We start from the raw sequence: 17,986 nt of genomic DNA on the forward strand, positions 1-17,986 counted from the left end.
AGACTGAAGTTTGTATAACCAAACAACACATGCACTGCAAAATGGTGGCCATGTTGTCTCCCAAAAGCAGGCAGTGGTACTTGGTTGTCGAGTGTCTGGAACTCCAACTTGGACACTTTAACCTGTGAACACCGGTAACTTGGTACCAACGCTTGCTTCTATTCCCGACAAGCCAGGAGAGTGCTATTCGGTGAAAAAGTACGCATGAACTAGACGAACAATTGCTACCTATGAGCCAGGGGAACTGTTCAGTATTTCTTCAATTTTGGGACTCCCGAAAGTGACTGACCGCTACCACTTTTCTTCTGGAACTATTTTGGGAAGATGCCACGTGTGTGGTCGGTCAAAACTTTACCCCGGTGGCAATTCGGCTGTATACATGGGATCTGAGTGCTATTTGGATATTTTGGGCACTCAGATCCTGACTATCCGTGGATATAGGACTTGTGGGGGTCCCTAGTAATATTATATATGTGACGGACCGCCTGGCACCCTGACTGGGTACCTCTGCTAGTCGCCTTGAGTACTATAAGCAACGCACCAGACACCATAGCTCCTTAGCCGCCGCAGCTTGGCTGGGGTCTCGCCATCTTCCACCCACCCTGGACAAAGGATCCAAACAAGTATCCAACTTCCAGCGCGTGAACCTCTCCTCCTCCAGAGAGTATAGCAGGTATAACTGTGAAGCTCTTACAAGAGCTAGTGATTACACTCTGTCCCAAATTATTATGCAAATTCTATTTAAGTGTCACAAAGACGAAATATTTTGTTTTTCAGTTTAACTCATGGATGGCATTGTGTCTCAGGGCTCTTTTGATCACTGAAAACAAACTCGGACACCTGTGATAATTAGATTGCCAGGTGAGCCCAATTTAATGAAAAACTACTAAAAGGAGGGTGTAGCGGAGGCCTGATATTCCACAGGTTAACTCCACTATAGATCCCAGTGAGGCTCAGGAACAAGTAGTAAAAACACCATGAAGCAATAATTCCAGCAAATAAAGTAATCCACGAATATCCCCATACAGATCCCAATGAGTGGACGACACACAGCATCAGGAGCAGAACTTATGTTTAATGACAGGGACTCTGCTTTTATGCATTGCTCCCCTGCAAGGGAGACACCCACAGGCAATTAGGCATTAACCAATCATTTGCCTCATAACGGTTACATCCCACAGATTCCCTCCCCTCTGCTTGGGAGATAATTGTAGATTATGCTAGCTTTAGTGTACTGATAATCTTAATTTTATTAATGACAGGAGGCGAGTATTTGCTTAAGACTTTCTTTACTTAAGCTTCACAGCAGCACTTTTTTACTTAGTAACAAGGTAACCAATCAGAAAAAAGATAACATGGTATAAAAGTCCCTCCCTGTGACGTCACTTCCTCTTTCTGGCTGCGAACCAAAGGAAACGGGAAACTGTAAGGGAACCGATAAGAAATCCGGAATGCCAGACGAGAAAGTTGATGCTTGAGAGGGAACAGGAACGAAACATGACTTCTAGGAGAGCTGAGCTGATGCTTGAGATGAAACAGCAACTAAAGTTGTCCTCTTGAGGGGCTTTACGCTGAAACGAAAGAGCAGAGTCGAAAACAAGGATTAATCCGAGAATTGGACTTCTAAAATTATGGTGTCCAGTAATTAGAAAAAATCATATATAATAGACCACCTCCCCTAAAGTGTTAATTTATACAGACATGGAGAGAAATACTTAGCCCCTCCTGGTAGAATATACAATAGTGTGTTACTCTAATCTGAGATAAACTTACCTAAAGAGGTGACCTAAGGGGGGGGGGGAAAGAAAACGAAGGTGAATGGGTGGGAAATACTCGCCTCCTGTCATTAATAAAATTAAGATTATCAGTACACTAAAGCTAGCATAATCTACAATTTTATAACATGACAGGAGGCTTCGTATTTGCTGTTTTAACGCTCCCCCAGGAGGGCTAAGGAAGCGTGCACAGCTGGACGAAAGTAGAAGTTGCGGAACGTCTGTTCCCTGGACCAGTCTGCTGAGCGAAGGATATCCCGAAGGGAGGCTCCAGCGTTGAATGCTCCTGATGCCGCCGCACCCCTGATGGAGTGGGCTCCGAATGAAGTTTCAATCCCGGCCAGGGAGAGCAACCACCTAAGCCATCTGGCAAGGGTTGTGGTTGATACAGGATGATGGGGTCGGACGTATGAGATCAATAGCTGGTTGGAGGAGGTTGAACGTAGAGAGGAGGTGACTGATAAATAACGAGAGAGAAGCGAGACCACACATAATTTTGGATGGTTAGGGAAATAAGGGTAAAATACTGAAGAGGAGTATGATTTCGTCCGTCTGGACACGGAAAAGGTGACACCTTCTGGTGAGAAATTGATAGCGTTATGGTCAAATGCTCGAACGTCTGACACTCTTCGGAAGGAGATTAGGCAAAGCAACAGAGTGAATTTTGCTGAGAGTTGGCGTAGGGTTAGATCTTCGTTGTTCGGCCAAGCTTCAAGGAAGCGTATCATGACATTAACGTCCCAAAGATGGGAGTATTTCGGAGTTGGGGGGCGAGCTAGTTTAATGCCCCGCAATAGTCTACAAACCAATGGGTCCTGGCCAACTGGAGCTCCATCTAAAGGTACGTGGGCCGCTGAGATTGCTGACCGGGCAACGTTGATGGAACGGTATGAGCGGCCTAAGTCGAACAGATGTGAGAGGAAATTCAAAATGAACTGTCTAGGGGCTGTAAGGGGATCGGTATCCCGTTCCAGGCACCAATTGCACCAAGCACCCCAGGAGGAAAGGTAGCATCTTCTGGTTCCAGGCGCCCAAGAATCCCAGAGGAGTTCCTTAGCTCTCTGCGATAATTCTCCGAAATTCCAGGATCCCCTGAAAGAGTCCAAGCCACTAGTTGGAGGTGGCCCTGAATTATCATCGGATGAGGGTTCCCTTGAGGGTCCTCTAGCAGGTCGAGCCATGGAGGTAGAAGGAGGGGATGTTGGCAGGATAGGTCCAGGAGATCTGGGAACCATGCTTGGCCCTGCCAGAGCGGGGTGAGTAGTACCAGCGTGACTTGTTGTCTGCGAATCTGGAGAAGGACTCTCGGGATCATTGCGAAAGGAGGGAAAGCGTAGGCTCCCGTAGTCGGCCACTTTTGAAGGAAGGCATCTACCGCCGAGCATTCTGGGTCTGGTAGCCAGCTGAAGAAATGTGGGACTTGAAAATTCGTTCGGGAGGCGAAAAGGTCCAGTGTAAACGGTCCTCTGAGCTTGGAGATGCGGAAGAAAACTGATTTGTGCAGGCGCCAGTCGCTGACGTCCCTCCAATGTCGGGAGAACCAATCCGCCGTAATGTTCGTCTCTCCCGGGAGATATTCTGCTCGAATTGTTATGTTGCGTTGGAAACAAAAATTGTAGATGTCCTTTGTCACTTCGGATAGGGTACGTGATCTGGCCCCTCCTAGTTTGTTGATGTATTGGACAGCTGAGATATTGTCCATTCGAAGGAGGATGCAGCAGTCTGAGAGGTGGTTGGCCAAACTGCGGATTGCGAACGAGCCTGCAATTAACTCCAGACAATTGATGTGGAGAGAGTGTTCCGCCGCAGTCCATGGTCCCCCGGTGGAAGTTGCATGACAAGTTGCGCCCCAGCCTTGGAGGCTCGCGTCTGATTCCACCACAAAGTCTGGAGTGGGGCCGAAAATTGCTTTGCCATTCCAGGCAGACATGTGGCGGAGCCACCAGTTGAGTTCCTCCCTCACCTCGGTAGTGATCGGGACCCTCTGATCGTATGATGGATGGGTCTGGAGGAACTGAGCCTTCAAGCGTTGCATGGCCCGATAGTGAAGGGGACCTGGGTAGATCGCCTGAATGGAAGCCGAAAGTAGGCCTACAATCCGAGCTAAACCTCGGAGAGGTATATCCGCTTGTCGAAGCGTCTTGCGTAGTTCCTTCCTGATCGCAGTTAGTTTGGTTTGAGGTAGGCGGAGAACACAGGTAGAGGAGTCGATCTCGAAGCCGAGAAATTGAATGATTTGGGATGGAGTCAGTGAGGATTTCGCCTTGTTGATAACGAATCCCAAAGATTCGATCAATGAAGATGCGTAGTTCGTTTGTGACTGTATGCTGGATGCGTCGTCGCAGAGTAGTAAAAGGTCGTCGAGGTAGATTAGGCAGCGAATGCCTCTTGCTCGAAGATGTGCGGTGACTGGTTTTAGTAGTTTGGTGAAGCACCATGGAGCGGAACTCAGGCCGAATGGAAGGCAGGTGAATTGGAAGACCTGGTGGTGCCAGAGAAAGCGGAGAAAACGTCGGCTGGATGTATGTACCGGTACGGAGAGGTAAGCATCCTTGAGGTCGAGTCTGGTGAACCAATCGCCCGGTCGGAGGATGTCCCTGAGGAGATGAATCCCTTCCATTTTGAAGTGCCTGTATATCACGAAAGTATTCAACTGGCGAAGGTTGATTACTGGGCGAAATTCCCCTGATTTCTTCTTGACTAGGAAGATGGAACTTAGAAAACCTTTGTCGTTTGGAGCTGGTTGAATAGCTCCTTTTGTCAGTAAGGAACGTAGTTCCGAATCGAGGAGAGTGGTTTGAGCTCTTGACATTATCGGGTAATGGGGAAAACCTGTTTGAGTAGGGAGAGAATAAAATTCTATCAAATAACCCCGAACTGTGTTTAGAACCCAGGTATCTGAAGACAGCGTCTTCCACATATCTATACAATGTAATAACCTGCCCGCATGATAAACCGTAGTAAGGTGAAAGGTAGGAAATCTCACCTGTAGGGTATCTGTTGCGTCCACGGGCTCTGCTTCCTCTTCCCCTGTCTGCTCTTTGGGTGTAGAAACCCCTTGACTGGTAGTTGGGGAAGAAGGATGAGGTGGGGGGTCGCTGTCGTTGGCCTGTGGCCCAGAAGCGGCTGACTGTACGACCCCTTGAACGGCCAGCCCTTCCAAAAACCTGTGAGGGTTGTTGGTGGAATACTCTTTTCATGGATGATTGTGCTTTGTTCAAAGTAGTGTATAAGTTTACATGCTTGTGTAACTCTTTGATATAGGGTTCTCCAAATAATAGACCCTTAGCCTTGGGGCCCAATTCTTTGGTGCCCAGATCGGTTAGTTTGGCATCCATACGCAGCAGCACTGCTTTTCTACGCTCCGTACATAGGGAAGTATTTGCATTGCCCAGCAGGCAAATGGAGCGTAGTGCCCATTCTCTTATAACCGATGGGTCTAAGGGGCCCTCGTTAGTGAGGGCTTCATCAGCCAATAGTAGAATTCTTGCCAGGGGCCCCAGGACATCCAACATCTTGTCCTGGGTGAGGCGCAGGCTGCGCTCGATGCCCTTTTTAGGGTCACGGCCAGTTCTGGCTAGGTATGTGCAGAGCATTGGATCGAACTCCGGGGTCATGTCAACCTTGTCCTGCAAGGTCGGCCTAGGGCATTCCGCTCTTAGGCGCTTGCGGACCTCCCGGTCTAGTGGTCTCCTGATCCAGAAATGGATATATTGGGAGAGATGAAATGGGAGTGACCATTCCGAAGACCGAGGATATCTGATATGCCGTGGGTCAAATAGGGGTTGACCCAGTGTATCCATAAAGGTTTCGGCATCTTCCGAAGGGTTCTGTTCGGGTACAGAATCCGCTGTTGTGAGATCTCTATTAAAATCTTGAGGGAAAGGTGCCCCTTTAAAAGAAGCCGCAGGCCAGTCTTCTTCATCTTCAGAAGAGTGGTCGGCTTGCCACTCATCTAGGATGGCCAAGGGGTGTAAATCAAAGGAGTCGTCCTCTTCCTCTGACAGAGTAGGTTGCACGGGATGTTTAGTTTTGGTGTCAGTCTGTTTCGGGCGTTTTGCCAGTTCTTTCCCCTTGCGTTTGAGGGGTTCTGGCCCATCCCCTTTCCAATATCTTTTATTGGGTTTGGAAGGGTTCCTTCTTGTGGAATCTGAATCATCCGCCTCTTCCTCAGAAGGCGGGGGCTCAGAAGTTTTTGGGTCTTTAGGCTCAATGGGCAGCACCCGAGCCAGGGCCTTTTCCAGTGAAGCGGCAACGGCCGCATTTATAACAGCTTGTAAGTTTTGGTCTTGGATTGAAGCCTCCATAGCAATAGTGATGATACCTATGGGGCAGAATAGGCCAGCATTAGAATGTATTGAGGCCGTCCGAAATAACACAAAACTTAATTAAAATGTTTTAAAACAGTGCAAGCTGTAGCTGGGGGTCACCCAGTCTTAATAACCTCCGGGAGAAATACTTCAAACCCGTATAGAGGTATGGCGGCACAGACAAAGCGGGCCAATCATGGGCTGTATATCATAACAGCAATCATAAATATATTTAGGGATTTATCCTCAAAATAATTCAGTATTAATGTGATGAAACTCGGGTTGAATGGTAATGGGGTAATCCCAACAACGGTATTGAGTTGTTTAATTGAATTTGAAATATCAATATTTGGTTCCAAGTAGTACTTCCCCTTCACCACCAGGGGGAGTAGTATAAGTCAGTAACTCATCAAACAGAAATTACAAAGTGAAATCAAACCTACTCAGAGGTAATATTATTATTATTATCTGAAATTAGCAGTGTAAAATATATATATAGTTCTTAGTTAGAAATTAAAATATATAGCCGTTAAAATGGCCGCCGTGCGGCTATTTGGGCTCCGATCGCGGCTCCAAGAAAATGGCCGCCGCGATCGTGCTCATGCGCACAAGGAAGAGAAGCGGCCGTTTGGATCTCGCAGAGGTGCGCGAGATCCAAGATGGCCGCCGTGCGCACTCGGGGCCGCTGGAGGCGTTCTCCACGGCCCAGAAAGCCCGGGAAAACGGGGCAAAATATGCCGACCGCAACCCGGACCGTTAAAAAGGTAAATTTCTAAAAAATTATTAATTTAATACATTCAGTAGATGCGCGACAGAATATGGAACTGTAGAATGAGGAAAGAAAAATAAGGTGGTAATAAGAACTAAGTTAAAAGAAACTTAGGGAAAATAAGCTAGGGTAGGAAACCAACACCTATGAATAAGAAACCATATTTAAAGTCAATTGTGACAGAAACAGATAGGTAAAAAATAAGGAATAAAGAATAGAGAATAAACCACAGAAACCACAGAAAAGTAGGAGACAGTGGCACTCTGACCTGTACTGGTGTGAAGCAGCAAAGAAAGAGGAAGTGACGTCACAGGGAGGGACTTTTATACCATGTTATCTTTTTTCTGATTGTTACTAAGTAAAAAAGTGCTGCTGTGAAGCTTAAGTAAAGAAAGTCTTAAGCAAATACGAAGCCTCCTGTCATGTTATAAAATTGAGTTTCTTACTGTATCTCCTCAATTACCTCCAAGCTGAAACTTATAAATTTTTATACAATTTTATAACTTCATGATTTTGTATCACACAGGAAAAAAACATATTTTTATGAACCACATAACTTGGGGAAAAACATATTAAAATGTGTACAAATCGGTTCAGTGGTTTCCGAGATATTGAAAAAGTCTCTTTGCACCGACCGCACGCCTGTTTGCATGCCCAAAACAGTTCCACAGATTCAGGCTGTGTGGTCGGTCTATTTCTGCATTGAAAATTGACAAAGTTCCATCCGAAGGCCGCGTTCGAATAGTCGAACGCACTTCGACTTCTGTCGAAGTGTCGAAGTAGAATGGGGTTAAACTGCTGGGGTGGTCGTTAGTCGAGTGGCAGTCTATTTCCCATCAAAAAGATGACAAAGTCCCATTCGAACGGGTGTTTGAATCTTCGAACGGGACTTAGTCTCCAGCCGCGGTGTCGAAGGGTAGAGGAAGGTACAGGTCAGCGGTGTTCGTTCCGATGTGTGGCCGTTTTCCGTTCCAGGGATTTGATGGCATACACCGCTGACCGCATTCAACTGCATTAAAATGGCTGCCGTCACGTGTTCGATTGTCTAATGGTGGCCACTTCGACTACTTCGGCTGTATCCGAAGTGCCATACCAAACGTACCCATTCTTTGCACCACACAATTAAAGGGCCAGAAACAGTTTTTGTCTTTAAGTGCAAGGCAAGGCGGATGATGGCAATAAAACAAAGGGTAGAGGTTCTCAGGTAACATGGTAAGTGGCTGGTGCAGATCAAATGCCAAACAGGGGCATCTGTTACAGATGGGACAGCCAAAAAGGGGTTCCGCTACAAAGGGTGTTCCACATTATTAAGCAGAGCACCATTTTCATGCAATATGGGTAAGAGAAAGGATCTCTCTGCTGCAGAAAAGAGTGAAATAGTTCAATGCCTTGGACGAGTTATGAAAATATTAGATATTTCACAAAAACTTAAGCGTGATCATCGCACTATTGAGAGATGTGTGGCTGATTCGGAGTACAGGTTTGTGCAGATAAAGGCACATTGAGGAAGATTTCTGCCAGATCCATGCATCGGATCAAGAGAGCAGCTGCTAAAATACCATTACATAGCAGCAAACAGATATTTGAAGCTGCTGGTGCCTCTGGAGTCCCACGGACATCAAGGTGTAGAGTACTCCAGAGTCTTGCAACTGTGCATGAACCTTATATTTGGCCACCGCTAACCAATGCTCACAAGCAGAAACGGCTGCATTGGGTAGAAAAATACATGAAGACTAATTTTCAAACAGTCTTGTTCACTGATGAGTGCCGTGCAACCCTGGATGGTCCAGATGGATGGAGTAGTGGATGGTTGATGGACGTCCACCCTGTTCCAACAAGGCTGCGACGTCAGCAAGGCGGTGGTGGAGTCCTGTTTTGGGCCAGAATCATGGGAAGAGAGCTGGTCAGCCCCTTTAAGGTCCCTGAAGGTGTAAAGATGACCTCTGCAAAGTGTGTGAAGTTTCTGACTGACCACTTTCTTCCCTGGTACAGAAGGAAGAACTATGCTAAAATCATTTTCATGCATGACAATGCACCATCTCATGCTGCAAAGAATACCTCTGCATCAATGGAATAAAAGGAGAGAATGTCATGTTGTGGCCTCCATCCTCCCCTGACCTCAATCCTATTGAGAACCTTTGGAGCATCCTCAAGCAAAAGATCCAAACAGCAGCTCTGGAAGGCTATGCTGACATCTTGCAAACAAATTCAAGCAGAAAGTGTCCAAAAACTCACAAATCCAATGGATGCAAGACTTGTGAAGCTGCTATCAAATAATGGGTCCTATGTTATAATGTAATGTGACCTGTTAAAATGTTTAAAAAGTTAAAATGTTGTTATAAGTTTGATTGAAATAGCTTTCGATTTCAGTAAATATGCTGCAAACACACTAAATGACAATTTTCAGTTCTTTACAACCTATAAAGTGTTTTGAAACTTACTGTGTGTAAAAATTTGGAACATTGCATTGTAAGTTTATGTTTTAAAGAAATACTGTAATTTTACTGTAATGGGACTACGCTTGGCCTTGTATGACAATCCCCATGCAAGGGGTACTCCCACTGCACCTGATGGAAGACTGAATTACAAAGTAACAGACCAATGACAGTGTTACAATACATGACACTCCCATACATAATCGGATATTCCCTCCTCTGGGCCTGGCAGATAATTGGATCAGGAACTATACTAATCTAATCCAATTATCTCCAAGTACAGAAAAAAAAAACACTTTTTCTCAAACACCCCAAAAAACACTTAAAACCCCACAAAAGTGTAATCCCCTGATAGCCCTGATCCAGGTGACCAACATATCCAAAAATCACCCAGATTAGTTCAGGGGTTCAGGAATTTCTTGGGAGTCATTTATTTGACCGACCGCAGTGTTACAAACTGCTATTTGTAACTGGCCCTTTAAATGAGAAATTGCCCTGCTTCCCTGGATTGTGGAGAAACCTATTTGCCAGCCTCCTCCCGCACGACTATGGCCCTGGGAGATTGGGCCCGTTAAAAACCAGTATTCGGCCATACCAGAGTGTATGTCACTCATTCTGGCCCTTTAAATCCTGTGGGGAAGGATTGGTACTTTTTATATGGCACTTTGGATACAGTCGAAGTGCCGAAGTTGTCGAAGTCGTCGAAGTGGCTGCCATTCGACAAAGGAAGACGTGGCGGCGGCCATTTTAATTTAGTCAGCGGTGTATGCTAAAGATTCTATGGAACTAAAATTGGCTATGCAAATACAAGAACACCGCTGACCCTTACCGTCGCCTTCACTTTGACGCTTCGGTTAAAGTCGAAGTACGTTCGACAATTCGAACCCCCTGTTGCACGGTGCTGATGGTCCTTTGGTGAGCGCTAGGAGTATCCTTTCTATGGTCCAACTTCCAGCCAGCCTGGAGGCAACCGTAACACGCAGGCATGGTCCCATGCCCAAAACAGTTACAGAGAATCAGGGTTTGCAGTCGGTCTAGTTTGGTAGTTTGAAAATGAACAAACTACTGAACAAAGTCAATGGTCTCACCCTGGAGTGTGTTATCCTCATCCAGACGAATGATTTCACTAAACAGTGAACTTCTAAGTTGTATAGAACGAACGCAGGTGATGATGGAAGTCCAGCGGTGTTCAGGAGGTTCTGTGTCCGATTTTAGTTTAATGAGATTCATGCCCAAACACTGCTGCCTGCGTTCATGCAAACAAGATGGCCGCCACCTTGTGGTTGTCCATAGGAATTGCAGCCACCCAGACGAACAATTAGAACACTGCGGTGAGAAACGATTGTTAATAGGTGTTAACAAGCTCCAGGGTGGTCTCTGGTTCAAGTGGTTGTTCGGTAACCGAACCATATAATTCCAATTGCACAAACAGTCTTTTTAAAGTATTATAGCCAGGTCTATTGTAGACCTATCCTGGGGCAAGAGGCTGGCGAGCAGGCCCCTCCAAGAACCAGTGGCGAGGTTATGTTCGCCACAATATATGTGGGGTATTTTATGTTTTATACTTTGTACCTCTAGTGCCTGGGAGATAATTAGTTTAATCAAAGTACACTCAATTATCTCCCAGACACAGAGAAGCCTGGGCGTGTTTTCCTATACTTTTGCTAGAGACCCCATGCTGGGGTCTGTGTATAAAAGTTGGCCAGCTAACCATAATAAACCATTCCAGTTGTACCCTTCATCAAGTCTCGACTGATGTTTTTGTATGTGAATGACAAAATAATTGAGTTTCCCACAACCTGCTTGGATTTTGGGAGAGTATGAATTAGCGTACCATACGAACGGACTATATTCACATAACCTTCTATGAGTTCAGGAGAGTACGAATTAACATACTATACAAAGTACCAAAGGATTCATTACACTCACCACAGACTAAGCGCTGATAGCATACAAAGCTCTTTTTATAGGCTTTCCCACACAGCTTTCACAAAATCTTACCATGCTTTGCAATATGAGTAGTAGTGCTTTAATTGGTTTTAATTCCAGTCCAGTCCTGCTGGAATCCTTAGACACCCTCTTTTTCAAATGTTTAACACAGAAGTTGTGTTTTCGGCTGCCCATCATGTCATCTACTCTCTCCTGTTCTTGGCCACTGTGGTAAAAGAGAATCATTTGCTGGGTGTCCAGTGATTGACTGAAAGTATAGATCAGGGTGTTGCAGTGGGTGTGATCTATTTGGATTTTGCCAAGGCATTTGATACAGTTCCACACAATAGATTAGTGTTCAAACTTAAGGAAATCGGTCTAGATGAAAATGCTTGTACTTGGGTAGAACATTAGCTTAAAAACAGAGTACAAAGAGTTGTCGTTAATGGTAAATTTTCAAGCTGGACAGAGGTGGCAAGTGGTGTCCCTCAGGGGTCTGTTCTGGGACCCCTTCTATTTAACATGTTTATAAATGATCTTGAAGACCCCAAGGGCAGAGTACAGAATATTTGGGATTTAGGGGTGATTATTTCTGATGACTTAAAGGTAGGCAGACAATGTAATAGAGCAGCAGGAAATGCTAGCAGAATGCTTGGTTGTATAGGGAGAGGCATTAGCAGTAGAAAGAGGGAAGTGCTCATGCCATTGTACAGAACACTGGTGAGACCTTACTTGGAGTATTGTACGCAGTACTGGAGACCGTATCTTCAGAAGGATATTGATACCTTAGAGAGAGTTCAGAGAAGGGCTATTAAACTGGTTCATGGCTTGCAGGATAAAACAAGGAAAGGGTAAAGGATCTTAACATGTATAGCTTGGAGGAAAGACGAGACAGGGGGGATATGATAGAAACATTTAAATACATAAAGGTGGAGACTATATTTAAAAGAAGAAAAAATACCACAACATAGTATTAAATTAGAGGGGCAAAGGTTTAAAAATAATATCCAGAAGTTTTACTTTACTGAGAAGGTAGTGGATGCATGGAATAGCCTTCCAGCTAAAGTGGTAGAGGTTAACACAGTAAAGGAGTTTAAGCATGCATGGGAAGGCATAAGGCTATCCTAACTATAAGATAAGGCCAGGGACTAATGAAAGTATTTAGAAAATTGGGCAGACTAGATGGGCCGAATGGTTCTTATCGGCAGTCACATTCTATGTTTCTATGTTTCTAAGACAGCATTGAAAGTCATGTTTCAGTATTTGCAGATGACACAAAACTTTATAAAATAATACAACGTGAGCAAGATATTACTTTGCTGCAGAGGGATTTAGATAGACTGGAGGACTGGGCACTCAAATGGCAGATGAAATTTAATGTTGAAAAATGCAAAGTTATGCACTTCGGCATAAAGAATACACAAGTAACGTATACCCTTAATGGAAGCGAATTAGGGATAACACACGAAAAGGACTTGGGAATTGTTATAGACAACAAACTATGCAACAATGTGCAATGTCAATCAGCAGTGGCCAAGGCCAGTAGGGTATTGTCATGCATGAAAAAGGGCATTCATTCTCGGGACGAGAATATCATTTTGCCTCTTTATAAATCACTGGTAAGACCGCATATTGAATATGCTGTGCAATTTTGGGCACCTGTTCTAAAGAAGGATATTATGGCACTAGAAAAAGTGCAGAGGCGGGCTACAAAATTAATAAAAGGAATGGAACATATCAGCTATGAAGAAAGGTTAACAAATTTAAACCTATTTAGTTTAGAAAAATGTTGCCTGAGAGGGGATATGATAACATTATACAAATATATTTGGGGCCAATACAAACCATTGTGTGGAAATCTATTCACAAACTGGACGTTACATAGGACACGAGGCCATGCGTTTAGACTGGTAGAAAGATTTCATCTAAGGCAAAGGAAAGGTTTTTTTTACTGTAAGAACAATCAGGATGTGGAATTCCCTGCCTGAAGAAATGGTTTTATCAGAGTCCATACAGATGTTCAAACAGCTACTAGTTGCATACTTGCAAAAACAGAATATTCAAGGATATAATCTTTCAATGTAGGGTAATAACTGCTTAATCCAAGGATACATCTGACTGCCATTCTGGGGTCAAGAAGGAATTTTTGTCCTAGCTTGTTGCTTCAAACGGTTTTTTTTTTTTGCCTTCTTTTGGATCAACAGCAAAAAAACAAATGTGAGAAAGGCTGAAATTGATGGACGCAAGTCTCTTTTCAGCTATGTAACTATGTTACTATGTAACTATGAAAGCGTTAGCTGACACACACAACCTATCCCTGGCCTGTCATTCAAGTAGCAGCACAATTACTGGGTTCACAGACAATGTTCTTCTGCCACTGTGGACAGGATAAAGGAAACAGCATGGTGGGCAGTGACAATTGGGGACACAACTTTGATGCTTCACCATTTCAAAATAGCTTAACATGTATAAAATAAAAGGGTGTCAAGTGATTCTGGTTAAAATGCAAAATTTAGTTAAAATTGCCTGATCTGGAAAAATTCTCAAAATTGGCTATATTTACAATTTGGTTATTTGTGCCTAAGTTTTGCCATTGCAAATTAATTTGCAAAAATTTGGAGTGAATGACCTTGTTGGTGTTTTCTACAGTTAGCCTAGGTATAACAATACATTCCAACATTAAGTTTTTCGTCTTCAAATATGGAGTTGACATATTTCTTAATACCATTGTTTCTTGTATGTTTTAAATTGGAAACATAAAATAGAATTCATACATAGAAGACACTGTATTAAATATCTTAAGTTAGGCAAATATACTTAAGTGAGGCAAATAACATTAATAAATGTTTTAAATTGTCATTGATATAACTAAACTGATGTGAAATGCAATGAAATAAATTCAATTATTTAAATCTGATTGATTTGTGTCATAATATTCAGTTCAATTAGCATGCAAAGGAGCAAAGGAATGTAATAATTTTACCTGAGACCATAAAGCACTGTGCCATCAGGATGCAAACGAATCATTCTATTCTTGACCGTAACACCGTGTACAAAAGATTTCTTGTCATTCAGGAAGTATGTATCAGGAACCCAGAGCTGATCTGCTACTCTATTGTCCAAGGTCAAATTTAAAGGAATCACTGAATATGAAAGTCTTTTATCTCGCCATGCCTGTTGAAAGTACATTGTCAGTGTATAATCCTGTGAAAGAAAATCAGACAATGAATAATTACAATAAATATTTGTAGAGCATCTTAATTAACGGTGCATAGAGGAATAGTGATGGAATTTTGGTCCATTAAAACTTTAAAAGTTATATTCACTAAACACTGCATTGTAGTGAAATAAAGATTTAATGAATAATAATAACAAAGTATTTAACCAGGAATTGTGCATTCAGATTACTCTGGTTTTCAAGTATGTCCTGGGGATGTTACCTTAGCCCAACATCTAGGGGTTGTTAGAATTACCCAATTTAATGGTACTGATTTTATCTACCTCAGAAGGATGAAGGGCTGAGTCAACCCTGTCGGGATATGAACCCAGTTTTTTTAGGATCACAGAGAACATGACATAAAGCCCCCACCAAATGGTTGATTCATATCTCCTTTACTGTTAACTTGGTTCCCAGGTTAATAACTAGCCCTGTATATTTATATATAACGTAATCTAGGCAAAAATATTGGGGGCTTAGTTATAGTATACGGTCATACATTACATAACCCTGACACAACACTAATGTTCCCACATTTTTGTTAGGTCATATCCTAGCAACCTAATGCTTGCTCATATGAGATTAACTCACTTACTTGGGAAATCCTTTTTGTTTGTTTTTTATTTTGGAAAAAAATGGTTTATCCAAACCAAATGTTCTCACATTGCCCAAATCTACTGTAGTGGGACCTAGGTGACCTGGCTGGTTATCCCCTTTGGTTAGAATAGGTCAGACCTATTTTCCCAGTAACTGGACGGGACACAGTTCACGGATACAATGTTTGACAATGTTTATTTGGGCACACAGCTTTTAATGCACAGACCCCCGCAGGGGGTCTCAATCCAACACAACACAAAACACATACAGGAGGAGGCTGGGGAACAGATGACCATCTCCTGCTCTGGGAATTACTAACAAGACATAAGGACACGCATGAGTACATATTATATTCAGGGGGGCTAGACGTTGGGGCTCGGTGCCCCGGGACGGGAAGGGGTTACCGGGTTAAAACATGAATAGCCCCAGGTCCCCTTTGGGACCCCTGCAAACAGCGGGACAATCGGCTGTACAGAGCCGGAGATATCAGCATCGAAATTCTGGGGCTCAAGGCTCTGTACATCCCTGAAATCAGTTCCATGGTGTTGCTTGGTTTAGTCCGACAAATTCAAAATTTGCACCTAAACCCAGCAACAACCAATCAGCTGAAATGGTGCAAAGCAAAAAGCGCCAATCAGCGTTAGGGGGAGGAAGGAGTTTCACCGATGAAAGGGCGCAAAGAAAGGGCGCGGAACTCGGCTGCACCAATCAGGCCTCGGGGATGACAGGGCGCGAAACCTGATGTCACCAATCGGCTGCACCAATCAGCGCCCAGGGACGAGAGGGGTTTCACCGCCCATTCCAACGCAAGGGTGTGAAACTCCGTTTGAACAAGCACTCCATCTTGGATTGGTCGCTTGCTCCCTGCGGTGACCTATCAGAGCTTTACTTGTGCCGATCAACCGGGAGAATGGCGTGAACCCAGTTTGAATGGGCGCTCCCTCTCCCATTGGTCGGCACGGACTCCCATGCGGCCAGCAGGAACCATGCAGCCGTGAGACCGACTCACAGCCCCAGGGACTCTCTGCTGGCGCGCGCCCCTCTCTCCAGTGGATATCCCCACGCAGGTATCCACTGGAGAGAGCGCTCTCCTGGGCAGCCACGAGCGTAGATTTGTAGCTACCAGGTAAGGGAAAGTGATGAGGGATTATAGCTCCATTGGGGAGCAGGTAGAATAAATAAAGAAGGGGTGAGTGATTATAGCTCCATTGGGAAGCAGTTAGGAAGATTCCAGACACCGGGAGCGGAGACAGTGTACGCAGGCCGGTTCGGGAGACGAATGCTCCCCCTTTTGGGCGTTCGTGATACGAACCGGCAGCCACCCAGGGGAAGCACGCGCCACTCGTTCCCTTGCGGTCTGCGGTTTTCACACCTCGTTAGCGAGGTGTGAACATTCTAAGTAAACATTCTAAATGAGGTGCCGGGGTAGTCCAGCGCATGGGACTCCATGTGCCAGAGCGCACCCAGGCAGTCAAAAAAGGCATATTACAGGATTTTATGGTCAAAATTAAAGAAAGAGGAATATGAAAGAGGGGAAACACATTCTAGGAGAGCACATCCACACATATAAAGCAATCATGTTTTTGTTGTTGTGCCAAGGACAGAACTCCAAACCATAAAATGATGAAAACAAAATGTGGTTTGTTTTGTGATATGTTCATGTAGTTTTTCAGAGTTTGGGATTTTGAATTGTCCTGATCATCCAATATTCACACAACTCTCAATTCATACTAAACCAAATGCACAAGACTAATGCAGTGGCAGTAACAGCATTTATTGTGATATCATATTCCTCTAACAAAGTCATAATCAGAGGCAGCTCTAGACTTTGCAAAGCCTTAGGCAAAACTCAAACATTAGGGCACCACCAACACATAGAGAGAGAAAAAAATATGGTGTGCATTGTGTGTGTATAAGGAGCAGTGTTGTGGCTCCCCGTACTGCTGTGTTGTGAGCTTGTTGACTGTAGCTATGGCATAATTTGCAAACTATATAGGCACAAATAATATCTACAAATACATAAAAGACATATAGGGTAATATTGAATATACACTGCTCAAAAAAATAAAGGGAACACCTAAACAACACAAAGTAACTCCAAGTCAATCACACTTCTGTGAAATCAAACTGTCCACTTAGGAAGCAACACTGAGTGACAATCAATTTCACATGCTGTTGTGCAAATGGGATAGACAACAGGTGGAAATTAAAGGCAATTAGCAAGAAACCCCGAATAAAGGAGTGGTTCTGCAGGTGGTGACCACAGACCACTTCTCCATTCCTATGCTTCCTGGCTGATGTTTTGGTCACTTTTGAATGCTGGTGGTGCTTTCACTCTAGTGGTAGCCTGAGACAGAGTCTACAACCCACACAAGTGGCTCAGGTAGTGCAGCTCATCCAGGATGGCACATCAATGCGAGCTGTGGCAAGAAGGTTTGCTGTGTCTGTCAGTGTAGTGTCCAGAGCATGGAGGCGGTACCAGGAGACAGGCCAGTACATCAAGAGACGTGGAGGAAGCCGTAGGAGGGCAGCAACCCAGCAGCAGGACCGCTACCTCCGCCTTTGTGCAAGGAGGAACAGGAGGAGAACTGCCAGAGCCCTGCAAAATGACCTCCAGCAGGCCACATATGTGCATGTGTCTGCTCAAACGGTCAGAAACAGACTCCATGAGGATGGTATGAGGGCCTGACGTCCACAGGTGGGGGTTGTGCTTACAGCCCAACACCGTGCAGGACGTTTGGAATTTGCCAGAGAACACCAAGATTGGCAAATTTGCCACTGGCACCCTGTGCTCTTCACAGATGAAAGCAGGTTTACACTGAGCACATGTGAGACGTGACAGAGTCTGGAGACGCCGTGGAGAAAGTTCTGCTACCTGCAACATCCTCCAGCATGACCGGTTTGGCAGTGGGTCAGTATAACAGACGCCTTCCGTTGACGGATGCTCCTGGCAC

General features: G+C 44.5%; 1 protein-coding gene across 1 annotated transcript in view; it reads right to left on the bottom strand.

Annotated features, from left to right (window-relative positions):
• Positions 1 to 17,986, bottom strand: part of LOC134602533 (gamma-aminobutyric acid receptor subunit beta-2) — a 1,133,816-nt gene that overhangs the window by 692,325 nt on the left and 423,505 nt on the right. The window contains exon 4 of the mRNA XM_063447493.1: positions 14,202 to 14,422. Coding sequence (XP_063303563.1) covers positions 14,202 to 14,422 — 221 coding nt within the window. The remainder of the gene's footprint in view (positions 1 to 14,201; positions 14,423 to 17,986) is intronic.

This window comes from Pelobates fuscus, chromosome 3 (genome assembly GCF_036172605.1).
Source record: "Pelobates fuscus isolate aPelFus1 chromosome 3, aPelFus1.pri, whole genome shotgun sequence".
NCBI classification, from domain to species: Eukaryota; Metazoa; Chordata; class Amphibia; order Anura; family Pelobatidae; genus Pelobates; species Pelobates fuscus.